General features: G+C 36.4%; 2 protein-coding genes across 2 annotated transcripts; one reads left to right on the top strand and one right to left on the bottom strand.

The window, feature by feature from the left end:
* The first annotated feature begins 717 nt into the window (after nt 1-717).
* Nucleotides 718-9,047, top strand: LOC122281904 (glutamine-dependent NAD(+) synthetase). Its single transcript, XM_043093769.1, has 13 exons — nt 718-1,224; nt 1,651-1,953; nt 2,485-2,708; nt 2,964-3,067; nt 3,505-3,639; nt 3,888-4,056; nt 4,762-4,897; nt 5,662-5,800; nt 6,093-6,269; nt 6,544-6,711; nt 7,181-7,276; nt 8,128-8,256; nt 8,631-9,047. The coding sequence occupies exons 1-13, from the start codon at nt 1,031-1,033 to the stop codon at nt 8,850-8,852; spliced, it is 2,196 nt and encodes a 731-aa protein (XP_042949703.1). The 5' UTR covers nt 718-1,030; the 3' UTR covers nt 8,853-9,047.
* A 1,214-nt stretch (nt 9,048-10,261) lies between these two features.
* LOC122281232 (endoplasmic reticulum chaperone BiP) lies at nt 10,262-14,599 on the bottom strand. The gene is made up of 8 exons (XM_043092587.1): nt 14,338-14,599; nt 13,120-13,387; nt 12,823-13,037; nt 12,455-12,697; nt 11,591-12,070; nt 11,314-11,468; nt 11,108-11,190; nt 10,262-11,015 (listed from the first exon to the last, which is right to left on the bottom strand). Exons 1-8 carry the CDS (start codon nt 14,393-14,395, stop codon nt 10,517-10,519), a joined length of 2,001 nt encoding a protein of 666 aa, XP_042948521.1. The 5' UTR covers nt 14,396-14,599; the 3' UTR covers nt 10,262-10,516.

Genomic DNA, 14,599 nt, shown 5'->3' on the forward strand with positions numbered 1-14,599 from the left:
GATTTGATATAATTTGTTATATTATAGATTTACGTTTATTGTAAAATAAATTTAACATATTACATGAATCTACGTTAATTTATACATTTATTTTTATAAAATCTTTTTGTGTATAGAGCATTTCTAAAAAAATAAGTTTTTTAATCTGGCATAATTTTTTTAAATAGAGAGTACGTGATTTACACGCTTTAAGATTAGAGAAATGTTACACATCATCCCACACCACACACTTTATATATTAAAATATTATTTTTTATTTTTTTTATTTTTTATTTTATTTTATTCTTATTAAACTAATTAAATTATTCTATTTATCATCAACACACTATATATTTATTATAGAAAAAATGAAAAAAAAAAATTAAAATAAATATAGTATGTGAAGTGTGAGGATGACAAGAAGAATTTTCCTTAAGATTATATATAACGTGACTAATAGTAAATATGACGCGGTCAAAATTATATAAAATAAATTGTTTGATTTTCCAATCTTGTAAAGTCAAATCTCCCAACTAGACGTAGAAAGTTGCGTGACAATTTCTTTACGGAAAGAAAGTCGACTCCGTCGAGGCTTATAGAGGCGCTAAATGTCGCCGTTGAAATAAGAACTTCGCTACAATAACAACTCCCGTAACGCTAGTTTCGAGTTCATTAGCAACAGCGTTTTGGGTTATCGACTGTTTTGTCGTCATAACTCCAAAATATCGGCTCTATAGCTAGTTCTATGTTTTACCCGTAAAAGGGTCCAGGAATCTAGCCCGTCAGGCACTCTGCTTACCAATACCAAGTACTCGTCGCTCAAAGGCTATAAAACTTCGAGCTGAATCCAATTCCACATTGCACGATTTCATCACAAACATCGTCAAGTTGAACAAAAGTCCTAATCTCTTCTTAGCAACCAAACAGAGCGTGAAAGAAAGTTCGGCCTGTTACACGCAATTCAACTCGCCAACGCTGGTTCTGAATTCTTCCTTCTTTCTTCCTTCTTTAGTTGTTTGATTTTGAGTTCAGAGAAGAAGGCAGATTCGAGATGAGGCTGTTGAAGGTGGCCACGTGTAACCTGAACCAGTGGGCTATGGATTTTGATTCCAACTTGAAGCACATTAAAGAGTCCATAGTAATGGCTAAGGAAGCCGGGGCAGTGATTCGGCTAGGCCCCGAGCTCGAGGTCACCGGTTATAGCTGCGATGACCATTTTTTGGAGCTGGATACCGTTACTCATGCGTAAGTTTTCTGTGACTTTTTTTTTTTTTTTTTTTTTGGGTATATGATAAAATTTTGATTACAGATATTGTTTTGTTTTAATTTTTCAAAGGAAATGGATATATTCATTGGTGTGGTAAGAGAGGGAAAAACAAAAGCTTCTACTGAATTTATATCAGAATTTTTATGTTTGCAAGTGGTTATATTACTTGAAGAAACATAAATAGAAGAGGGCGTTATTGAATTTTATGGATGAATGATTGAACGAATGACACCACAATAGCTGTGTTCTGATGCTATAAAGCTTATTTTTCTGATTCGGTTTATTTAGAATCTTGAAATTGTGGAATCGCTTATTGTTTGGCAAACTGAAATACGAAAAACGCTTTGTTTTAATAAGAGGATATTTTGATTACTTCCTGATTGCAGTGTTTGATGTGCTTGCAGATGGGAATGTTTGAAAGATATATTACTTGGTGATTGGACTGATGGCATCCTTTGCAGCATTGGTATGCCCATTATAAAAGGGTCCGAGCGTTACAATTGTCAAGTTCTGTGTTTTAACAGAAAAATTGTTATGATACGCCCGAAGATGTGGCTTGCAAATGATGGAAATTACAGGGAGCTTCGATGGTTCACAGCATGGAAGCAAGACCAACTTGTGGACTTTCAGCTCCCAATTGAAATTTCAGAGCATATATCACAGCAAACAGCGCCTTTTGGCTATGGATTCATTCAGTTTTTAGACACGTAAGTAACAAGATTACTAGGTGTGGTCTTTCTAGGAACTTCTACCACCTGTTCCTTTTGTAGTTACATGCAGTGCAAGTTTAGAGTGGCATGTGCGAGTGTAGATATAGGAAATTGTGCACTTGTGCAAGTTTAGAGTGGCATGTGCGAGTGTAGATATAGGAAATTGTGTCAGTGCACATCGCCCTTAATTTTTTTTTTCATATCGTGATAGTAGATTGAAGATTTCAATCCTCATTCTTCAGATGAAATTTTTCTTGCAGATAATTCCTTCAGACACACGATGCACTTCTATATATGTAAAAAAAATCCTTTAGGCACCAAATCATCACCTAACTGCAAAACCCATGGACATTATCAAAGAAGTTTTGGTGGGGATGCAAACTGCCGTAGTTTCCACATTATATCTGCCACTGTTGTATGCTTTTATGCATGTTAGGATGCATGAATAAATTGATCATTTTTGTGGATTTCTCACTTTATCAGACACTTGATGAAATGTTAAATGTCAAGCATTTTTCCAATTGTTAGGGCTGTTGCGGCCGAAGTTTGTGAAGAGCTTTTTACTCCTCTTCCTCCTCATGCTGAACTTGCATTGAATGGAGTTGAGGTGTTCATGAATGCAAGTGGAAGTCACCACCAACTAAGAAAGCTTGATATTCGACTCCGTGCTATTAAAGGTGCTACTCATACTCGCGGAGGGGTTTACATGTACAGCAATCAGCAGGGATGTGATGGTGCCCGCCTTTACTATGGTACATACTATCTATTCTGGAAATTTCACTTGTACTTTTATGTTGCTGTTTCTCTATTTAGCATGGAATACCTCTAGCTTTCCATTTTTCCAATCTATAGACACCTTTCCTTATGCTTTGTGCTTTAATTGGTTTGCCTCTTCTGCTAATCCCACTATTCGATATAGTTTATCTTTTCTCCTCTTATGTGAAATTCATCTTCTCTTATGTGAAAATTTTCTTCTATCTAATTTATTTAACATATAACTCTCATAGATGGATGTTCTTGCATTGCTGTAAATGGAGATGTGGTGGCTCAAGGCTCACAATTTTCTTTGAAGGATATTGAGATTGTGGTTGCTCAAGTAGATCTAGATGCGGTATGAAACATCTTGCACTCCTTGTATTGCATATACAGGTGCATGTCTCTATGTGTACAGGTCCTTGTGTCTATGTAGTTTCTAAACTACTCTAATTGATGCACAAAAATAAGTTTCCACTTGTGCATGAATGTGCAATTTGGGTTGATCACTTAATTTGTCGCTTGGAAAGTGAATTAATGGCAATTATGTATTGCATTGCCTCAACACTATTAAAGAACTTTTATAACTACCGACCACCCTTTTAATAAATGGTTTATTAGCAAGTTTTCCAATGCAAACAACTTAACTGGTCTGCTTTGGCATCTTGGATACTCATGCCGTTAGTCTGTTATTCATTCTATCAGTTCAAATTCATGGCATTTCTTGTGATTTTAACTCTTTGCTGTAAATATAAGTAATTGACTTGATTCATTAACCTGTTTGCTTAATGGCAGGTTGCTAGTCTTAGAGGATCTATTAGTAGTTTTCAAGAGCAAGCAAGCTGCAAAACTAAAGTTCCTTCAGTGGCAGTACCATACAAGCTTTCTCAACCTTTTAACCTGAAGATGTGTCCTTCCAGTCCACTTGAGGTTGGTTGCTGGTCCAGAAAGGGGTCTTTAACCAATTCAATGCTCATGGGATCAAGGATTTACTAGAATTGAGTGAACAGCAAGTATTTAGTAGCTTGTTTTGACTAGGAGATTTTCTAGAAATGAGTTTAATTTGGTTTTATAGGTGATTATGTAGTTTATGGGCAGCATTCTGTTAACAAGAATAAAAAATGTCATTGTATGGCTGTTCTAACCACCAAGCTCCTGCTAAAATTTACATGATTCAGATCAAGTATCACTGTCCAGAGGAAGAAATAGCCTTTGGACCCAGTTGCTGGTTATGGGATTATTTAAGAAGAAGTGGAGCTTCTGGTTTTTTGCTTCCTCTTTCTGGTGGAGCAGATAGCTCCTCTGTGGCTGCTATCGTTGGCTGCATGTGCCAGCTGGTTGTCAAAGGTCAGTGGTAGTATACATAGCATATTGATGCTGTAATCTTGTATTGTACATTACTTATTTCTCTTCTTGATCAACTTTCATTTAAAAAAATAGATGGTCTATATGCTGTGTTAGATGTTAAAAAGGGCCATTATTTCAAGATGAGTGGCTGGGCCGCTGGGGCAGGTGACTGTTAATATGCTTTTGTTAGAGATTAGATCTATTATTGGTTAGCCTTCCAATTTCATTTCTTATAATACTGTGTTACAGTTAATCATACCTAAATTCATCAAAAGTTAAAACACCAAAAAGAGTTTCAATGAGCCAATCAGTGGCCAGGGCTATTTAATACCCATAGATGACTGAGTGCAAACTTCAGAACTCAACTAGGTGCGTAAGGAAGTGAAGCTTATAAATATTTTACAAAGGGTGTATATGAAAGATAATAATTGTATGCTTATTTTAACCATCCCATTTTATTGAGAGAATTTGTGTTGAATTGATTTGAGTCAATTTCCAACTTTCTCCAGAGCTTGAAACCATTGTTCTAGGGCTGAGAAAGTTTAACTTATGAGGGGTTCCAGGTGGTCACTTCCTTGCCTACTGCCTTAACTGCTGATGGGTGCAGCAGAGGCAGGAAGAAAGCTAGACATATCTTACAACCCAGAATCTAGTGTCATAAGGTTTGATTATAAATCATTAAATGTGATGCACATTTGCATGCAGAAATTGCAAAAGGAGATGAACAAGTCAAAGCTGATGCAATACGAATTGGAAATTACACTGATGGACAGTTTCCTACCGACAGCAGAGAATTTGCTAAACGCATATTTTATACAGTATTTATGGGATCTGAGAACAGGTGGGTCCATGTACACAAAACCAATGCTCTTATAGTTTTCATATGCTGTTGTAATTATGTTAACTTTCACATTAAGCATTCCACGTTAAGGACATAATTAACAACTTTATCATTCATGAGTTCTTACTATAAATATTTTAAATTATTTGCAGACGATACATTTGACAAAAAAACATTTTTGAAGGGAAATTCTTTTTTACTTATAAAAAAAAATAAAAAATAAAAAACATTTGAAGAGAAGTCCCAGAAACTTCTCGTGTTGCTTATATTTGAAATCATTGTGTTTCGTAGCTCTTGATAATCTTATTTTTGGCTTATATTTCTCAAATGCCATCCAAATATATCACAAGAAAACCAGATTATCATTGGCTGGTCCATGAAACATGTTACCTTATGAGGCCCATCGAGGAGTGCATATGCATGCTGTCTAAAACCACAGGTCGTGATAAGGCTGCATGAGATCTCCAAGGATGGGCAACTGGGATTTATTTCTTATAAATGATGACACGGAAAAGATTGTGATAGTAATGGGCTTTCACCTCCAGACCACAAAAGTTATTTGCAGTAATATATGTGTCAAAACACTGAGATTGTTGTAGTTCAATTCAATTTAAATTAATTGTTGTCATGTCATCCATAACTGTTTAGTCAAAACAACAATTAATTTTGATCTAACTTCTTAGTTTCCCTTGTTTGTTGCGGCACATGTCACATTTCAAGATTCATCCACTATAATGCTAACAGGGTCTTTCTATTCCTTGCAGTTCTGAAGCCACAAAATCACGAGCAAAGGTACTAGCAGATGAGATTGGCTCGTGGCATCTTGATGTTTCCATCGATGGGGTTATTTCTTCTCTTCTATCTTTGTTTCAAACGCTTACAGGAAAGCGACCACGCTATAAGGTAAAAGATGGTGTTCATGGCATGCTGTGGTTCCTCCCAAGTATATTATTTGTTTTATGCAAAATGATTTTGGTTCCTTGATCAAATATGATCTAATCCTATAGAGGGCTTGTGTTTTCTTTTCTCCTTTTAAATTAGTACTTTTTTTGTTGGGGAAGTAGACAATTATCTGAGCTCGTGTTTTATGTTTTTCACGCGGTACCTTGGGTTTTACTTTACCTAAAGTAACAAGATTCAGAGGAGTAAGGAATAATGTTCAAGTAACTCTGCAATCTGGTTTTTATTTCCACAGGTAGATGGTGGATCTAACATCGAGAACTTAGGTTTGCAGAACATTCAAGCTCGAATCAGAATGGTGCTAGCTTTTATGTTAGCATCACTCTTGCCTTGGGTGCATAACAAACCCGGATTTTATCTTGTTTTGGGTAGCTCCAATGTGGATGAAGGATTGCGTGGTTATCTAACAAAGGTACTGTATAATAATATTTTTTTCTATATTTTCAATGGTGATCCATGTCTATGAAGCGTGTATATGATTTGCTTTTAAAAATAATTCCCCTCAAGTTCTTTAAGTTTTAATTTCAACTTGTTGCCTGTATTTAAAACTGAGTTCGTTGCAGGGGATTTTCTCTAATTCATATATATAATGTTATAGCTAACTATATTGATACTCATGTTTATCTTTGATCTTATTCTGTTATATTTTAATTAAGTTAGAGCTCCTGTGTTTCACTTTCACGCAGTATGATTGCAGCTCAGCCGATATTAATCCAATCGGAAGTATTAGTAAGCAGGATCTCCGGGCGTTTCTGCAATGGGCTGCCACCCATCTTGGTTACTCATCCTTGGCAGATATTGAATCAGCTCCACCGACTGCCGAACTGGAGCCTATACGTTCTGACTACAGTCAGGTAATGAATTTTCTTTCTTTTGCATACCTTTGTTTCCTGGTAAATAGAGTAGCATGATAGGAATAACCACAAAACATTCTTTGTTCCATCGTAGAATGTTTTCTAGATTGTCAGGATGCGTCTGTCTTATAATTAGTTTTCTAGATTTTTCATCTCCCAATACGCCAATATTAGATTATATAGACTGTGAACTTCGTTGTTGCAAAATCTTTGTAGTTTTTGTTAATAATAATAATAATAATAATAGTATTATTATCAAATTTTACTATTATTATTATTATTATCAATACTCTTTGTATCATCACCTAGTTGATGGTGTGCTTTTGAGTGTGCTACTCGTTAACATTCTTCATTCAAATTTTCATTCATATCCTTGGCATTTATCTATCTTTTATTTTTGGGTCAAATCATAAGTTGTGTCAATGTTATGTTTTTGCTTGGAAGCCTAATTGTTTGTTGTGTAAAACAGCTGGATGAAGTGGACATGGGAATGACATATGAGGAGCTCTCAGCCTATGGAAGGTTGCGGAAAATCTTCCGATGTGGTCCAGTATCTATGTTCAAGGTCTCTTTTATGTCTTTTTATTCTTGCTTGCTTCAGAAGATCAAGAAATACTCTTTCTGGAGTGCCTATTATTTGAGTTTTGTCTTTAAACAGATCTTGATGGTGATCTGTAGGGAAAGCAGAAATTATTAAACTTCATCCAATCTGCAATATCAAAAGAATGGATCTTCACTAAAACATCATGGCAATAGATAAAAGAATGGAGCATATAAGTTAAGCGTCTTAAAAATTGTTGCAGGGGCATGTTACCCGGAACGTGCAGTTTGAGATTGACTGGTTAAATCTCATTTGAGTTTTTAATGTTCTACCATCAATAGTTTGTCTCTTTAGGTGTTTACAAACGGGGCCAGAGACTTCTGAAAATTGTTATTGGCCGTTTGCAGAAACCCTCCTTTATACTTGTTTTGGTGCCTTGGCATGAAAAGTAAATAAATAAATAAATTGACGCCTATGAAGGGTTGTGTTTTTCATTCTTCAGCTCACGTGTTTAGATGATGAAGTCTTTTCACATAGATGGTAAACTCGAGACTGCCTCATTTTTAATTTTTTTTAATTTTATTGTTAGTTTTGGCTTTTCTCTGAGGTGTTTATCCACTATACAATACCTGTATACTTGGGTTGTGCCTCCTTATCATCTTTCTATACATTTACCTGTTAAAGAAAGCATAGAACAAACTTATTGGAGTAATAGTGTCGGTATGTTTTCATTTTCTTTACATGCACTTTTAGAGGACAGATGACTTGTTGCATTACTAATGTATTTGGTGCTTCAATCCTATCGCATTTTTGTTGCTCATTTAGTGATAAGAATTAAGAACTCCTCTCTATTTTCCATACTGTTTTCCTTGTAGAATCTCTGCTACAGATGGGGCACAAGACTAACTCCATCGGAGGTGGCTGATAAAGTAAAACACTTCTTCAAGTATTATTCCATCAATCGACATAAAATGACTGTATTGACACCTTCCTATCATGCTGAGGTAAGTTGAACTCAAAAAGCCAACACCAGAATCATATATTTGTGCAGCTAGGAAACTACTAGTAACAATCTTGGGAACATTACACTTTTTCCACCAAACTACAACTTTTTTTGCAATTTGAGCACTAAACTACCAAGTTATCGTAAGTTTTAATTTACTCTCTTTAAGATCTAACCGTTGTATAAAAAATAGGTGACGTAACACAATCTTATGGTTAGATTTTAAAGGAGAGGGCAAATTACAAGTGAAGGGGTAGTTTGTAGGGGAAAAGGAGTGATAGTTTGAAGGGTCGGTAGAGCATGATTTTCTTAAAAATCTTGTATTCTATATATCTAAATCCAGTAAGAGCTGAAACTATTCTGAACTATATGCAGAGTTATTCACCAGAGGATAATAGGTTTGATCTTCGCCAATTTCTCTACAATACAAGATGGCCATATCAATTCCGGAAGATTGATGAACTCGTGGGAGAATTAGATGGTGACCAAGTTTCCATCATAGAATCAAGTGACCATGAAAAGTTGGGACCTATGTCACATGGTGGAGGTCTGGGAGTTGCTGCAGCAGGCGCAGGCAACCCAAATGTTGGTCTTTAATTGACATAAAAACAACCTTATGTTTAATTTATTCCTCATCAAGATGGGTTAAGTAATTAAATTGTGTACCTCCCAAAACCATATTTCATGGATGATTGTCACCCCCAACACTCTTTATCAATATTGCCTAATGTATAGGCTACTCTGCATTCTTTCAATAATTCAAATAAAAAACATTCAACCCATTCTCATGCATCTTAAAGCTAACATATCATGGTTCTAGTTTATGTAGTTAATAACAAGTGAATGGGGATCTAGTTGCCTCTATATCAGGTTCTATTCTTTGTTTTTCTCTTTTTCAACTCTCGGAACACACGTACACACAAAAGAAAAAGAAAGAAAAGAAAATAAAAATGAGACATTTTTAAAAATTGGAGAAAAAGACAGCTTATAAGGGAAAAAAAAAAAGGTGGTAATAAAGATAGACCAGAGAACTCTTCTTCATTGCAGCCAAGAAGTTCGAATCAAAAATATTGAACGACGGTGGGATTGACTCTCGTTAAAGAGCTTGTTTGGGAAATGAAATAGAATCTCATATTATAACTTCTTATAATTTCATTCACAAATTTCACTTAAATATAAATATTTTTTTATTTTAAATATACAATTTTTCATCTAATTATTATCTAATAATCATTACAAATTTCTCAAAATTTCAAATAAAACATAAAAAATAATACAATTTTTTAAAATTTCAAAACAAAAATTATATTTTGATAATATTTTAACTTTAATCTTTTTATTCATCTTTTTTCTCTTTTTTCAAAACTGAATAAAATATATTAATTTAAATTATTTTATTACTATTCACATGTCATTTTATTACTATTTATAAAATGTTCATCTCATCTCATTTTTTAAACATTCTCTAAATTTTCTGGCATAGTTACTAAAAAAGTTTTATCTCATTTCATTTCCGTATCATCTCCTAAAACTTTCCCTTAGTTCTTACCTTGCTACTAGGAGACCTTATCGGTTCTAAACATTTAAAGAAGGAACTAGTTGTACCGTGACTACAATCCTCAAAACACGTAATATTACCGATGTCCCAAACTGTAAAGCCAAGAATTTTTAAAAAAATCGTGTTAATTCTAACACTTCAACTATAATCTCCGCATCACACTATTGACGTCACAATCATGAATCATCTATATGTTGTCATCGGAAAAGAAAAAAATCTTCATCTTTTATGCCATATTTTACCATTTAAGTAAATCCCGAAAATTGTTTTAAAATTTGAAGGGACTTTTATATTAGAATGAATAATCGCTTAAAAATTGAAGAAATGAATGATCCACACGTGAAATAGAAAAGTTTCAGGACCATTCACCGCACGTATGCGCAGAGAGACCGCATGCATATCCACGAAGGAATTCAAGCAACCAGGCAGGATAGATTCACAAGCAGACTTTCGGGAAAAAAACAAAAGTGTTTGCTTTAAATTTTAACATAAACAGGAACATAATACTAGTAAATAATAAAAGACCTGGAAAAGTATCGCTTCACTCCCAAAAATACGCATGCGAAGCAAGGGAATTTCTTCTCCCGTAACTTCCAACCATCATGAAAAATATTACAGTCTCGTTGCCTAAAAAGTCTGTATCCTCATCCCCCACTTAGCTATTCCTGCTTTCTCAGCAGTGCTCAATGAAATAACAAGACGTCTACAGCTCGTCATGTGACTCCTCATCCTCCTCTCCTGATCCACCACCGGGGGCACCCCCTGACCTCTGATATACAGCAGTGATGATCGGGTTGCAAATGGCTTCCACCTCTTTGAGCTTCTCATCGTAGTCCTCTTTCTCGGCACTCTGGTTGTCATCCAGCCATTCTAGGGCATCCTTCACTGCAGTTTCAATTTTGTCCTTCTCATCAGACTCGAGCTTGTCAGCAAGCTTGTCCTTGTCGTTGATCTGATTCTTCATGTTGTAGACATAGGTCTCGAGGCTGTTACGGGCATCAATCTTTTCCTTCACCTTCTTGTCTTCCTCCGCAAACTCTTCTGCCTCACGAACCATTCGGTCAATCTCTTCCTGGCTCAGGCGACCCTTGTCATTTGTGATGGTAATCTTCTCTGATTTACCAGTGCCCTTGTCTTCTGCCTTAACGTTTAGAATACCATTTGCGTCAACTTCAAATGTCACTTCAATTTGTGGGGTTCCCCTGTTGAATCGAGGAATGAATTAATATTAAGTCCCAGCTAGCAGTTGATGCAAACCCTATTGATAAACATTTTACAAAGGCAGAAAGCAAACCTTGGAGCTGGAGGAATTCCATTTAGATCAAATTTCCCGAGATTCCTGCAATCCTTTGTAAGACTCCTTTCACCTTCAAAGACCTGGTATCATAATAGGAGCATCCAACTTTTAGATTAACTGTTCAAGCAAGCTAACACATTACTAGGAAAATATTTGTCCATGCTTCATGCGCTGGAAAAAAAATAAACATGCCAGTACCATACCTGAATGGACACGGTAGTCTGCTGATCCTGATAAGTAGTGAAAACCTGAGATTTCTTTGTTGGGATAACAGTATTTCTTGGGATCAACTTGGTCATCACTCCACCAACAGTTTCAATTCCAAGGGTCAGTGGAGCCACATCCAGGAGAAGGATATCTGCATCAAGAATCCCACAAGGCACATTGTCAGTGCTGCCCATATAGTTCAGCTACATTATGGTAGCACCACCTCATGGATAACATAATTGCAAACATATAATATGAAAAGAAAAGTAGTACCTTTAGTTTCTTCACCCCCCTCTCCACTCAATATGCTTCCTTGTACAGCAGCACCATAAGCAACTGCCTCATCTGGGTTCACACCCTTATTCGGTTCCTTTCCATCAAAATAGTCCTTAAGAAGCTGTTGAACCTTTGGAATCCTAGTGCTTCCACCAACAAGCACAATTTCATCAATTTGGTTCTTCTCCAAACCGGCATCTTCCATAGCCTTCTTAACAGGTCCCATGGTCTTTCTGAACAAATCATTGTTCAGCTCCTCAAATCTAGCTCGGGTCAGTGGTTCAGAGAAGTCAACACCATCGAAAAGTGATTCAATCTCGACACGGACTTGGTGTTGACTGCTAAGAGCTCTCTTGGCACGCTCACTTTCCCTCCTCAGCTTCCCAAGAGCTCTGTTATCCTTGCTGATATCCTTGCCATACTTTTTCTTAATCAATTTGATGAAATAGTCCATAATTCTATGATCAAAATCCTCACCTGCAAGGAAATAGACCTTCCTTAGAGCACTAAATTTTAACTTATAGGGGAGCTTAATAGAAACACTTCCATCTCATAAAAGACAGATACTTGGCATTTACGCTGCCTGCAAAATACTCCATCTGCCTTTCTTTTGATAAATAAAAGATACTGAATCAGTCAACAGTGTTTCATACACAATCTCAAACCTTCTATGGTTTGTTGCGGTCAAAGTAGTCAAATCACCCGAATAAATCATAGGAGACAGGATAAACTTTTAGATGGAATCAAAATTTTAAATAGGCATCTAAGAACAGATATAATATACCGCTCCTTTTAGTCCATGCCTTCTCTTAAAGAAAACTTAACAACAATAAAACAGTGGCTAAGAATATATGTTCTAACCTCCAAGATGAGTGTCTCCATTAGTGGCAAGAACCTCAAAAACACCATTATCAATTGTTAAGATACTGACATCAAATGTCCCACCACCAAGGTCAAAAACAAGGATGTTCTTTTCACCACCCTTCTTGTCTAGACCATAAGCGATGGCAGCAGCAGTTGGTTCATTGATAATTCTGGCAACATTCAGTCCAGCAATGACACCCGCATCCTTGGTAGCCTGCCTCTGGGCATCATTAAAGTACGCTGCATGTTGGAACAAATATAACTGAGTATAACTGAAATTAACGACAGGATTTAAGAAACTAGAAATTACTCTATACCAATTGAGTAAAAGTATTAGGTACACAGTTGTTACTTTCTTTACTCACCAGGAACTGTCACAACGGCATCCTTGATTTTCTTCCCAAGGAATGCTTCAGCTGTTTCCTTCATCTTGGTCAGAATCATGGCACTGATCTCCTCAGGGCTGAAAACCTTGGTCTCACCATCCTTAATCTTCACTTGAATGTAAGGCTTTCCATCCTTGTTCACAATCTTGTATGGAACAAGCTTCATGTCTTTCTGAACCTCCTTGTCATCAAATCTGTCAATAGAAAAGCCTGTCAGTACTATTTCCAAACAAATGGATATAATCGGAAATCAAAAAGTTGAGAAGGATGAATTACTTTCTTCCGATAAGCCTCTTGACGTCAAAGATGGTCCTTTCAGGGTTGACGGCTGCCTGGTTCTTTGCAGCCTCACCGATCAGTCTCTCACTGTCAGTGAAAGCAACCCATGAAGGGGTGATACGGTTTCCTTGGTCATTGGCTATGATTTCAACATGACCGTTCTTGTAAACACCAACACAAGAATACGTTGTCCCAAGATCAATGCCAATGACTGTTCCCAATTTGGTAGCTTCCTCTTTCGCAATGGAAATTGCAAACAGACATCCTGTCATTTACCGTTTTCCATGTTAGTTACTAGTAAAAGTGCATTCCGAAAATATTCAGTCTAGGAGGGAATTGAAGCAAAGAAAAATCATCATAAATATATTCAAACTTAAAGGGATATAGACTGCTCGACGTCTAGGTTTTAATGCCACGTTTATCCTGGTGCGAGACAAACACAAGCACAAAATCAAACGCAAAGTTGTATATAAGTATTTTTTTTTTTTATAAGTAGTTGCATATAAGTAATATGCGAACCAGGTTTACTGCATTTTGAACACTACCACCTAAAATGTAATATATGTTTGCCCATCCCGGTTACATGATTGTGATCATCAATAGTTTACACGATTCTGATAGGTGCCGACACCTACGAGAACCTGATGAATTGATTGACAACCATAATACACGGAACAGAAGTGTCTTCGCTACGAAACATATTATTATAAAAATTCAAGCAATTACGCATGTGATCTACAATTTCAGAACAATGTATGCTTTCCCTTCATTAAAAATCAGAACAACGTAACGACCAATATTCACATTAAGCAGATCGAAATTATAAGATATAATCACTTCAACAGCAAACTCTAAGAACGTGAAGCACAGATACACAATAAACTGAATAGGAATAAACCAACAAGTCCCAGCTACAGACTTAGCCAACCATCTCACATATTTATCAATGCTACGCTTCTAAGATCTCTTAAGTTACCAATTTCCTATCAAACACCTCATCAAGATCCACTGAAAACACCAAATCTGATCAGATCTAACGCCACGATCGGTTCTTCAACCTTTTCCGAGACATTAAAGTGAATAAAAAAAACTATCAAATCAACTCGGCTCCACTACATTCCAACCAAACTCAAATAGCATGCCAAAAATCAGAAAGGGAAAGAAAGAAGAAGCAAAAAACCAAATCAGATCTGAGCCATGAGAAGCATCAATTACCGAAGAAAACAATTGCCAGTACGACCAAAGAGCCGCGCGCTCTCCAAGAGCCAGCCATAAGTAGCCTCTTTCTCTCTCTCTATCTCTCTACTCTTTCTTAAGCCTGTTGCGATCCAAATGGAACTCTCTCGAGAAAAGGGGTGTTCAAGGCGGGTTGTTCTTATGCTTATTTGCCTTTGCTTGGTCTGAGTGAAACCGGGCTTGAGAGGCCTGAGCGTTTTTATAGAGTGGCTTCTGCGTCTAGACTCCTCCGCTTTCTTCT

The sequence above is a fragment of the Carya illinoinensis genome, chromosome 11, assembly GCF_018687715.1.
Source record: "Carya illinoinensis cultivar Pawnee chromosome 11, C.illinoinensisPawnee_v1, whole genome shotgun sequence".
In the NCBI taxonomy this organism is placed as follows: domain Eukaryota; kingdom Viridiplantae; phylum Streptophyta; class Magnoliopsida; order Fagales; family Juglandaceae; genus Carya; species Carya illinoinensis.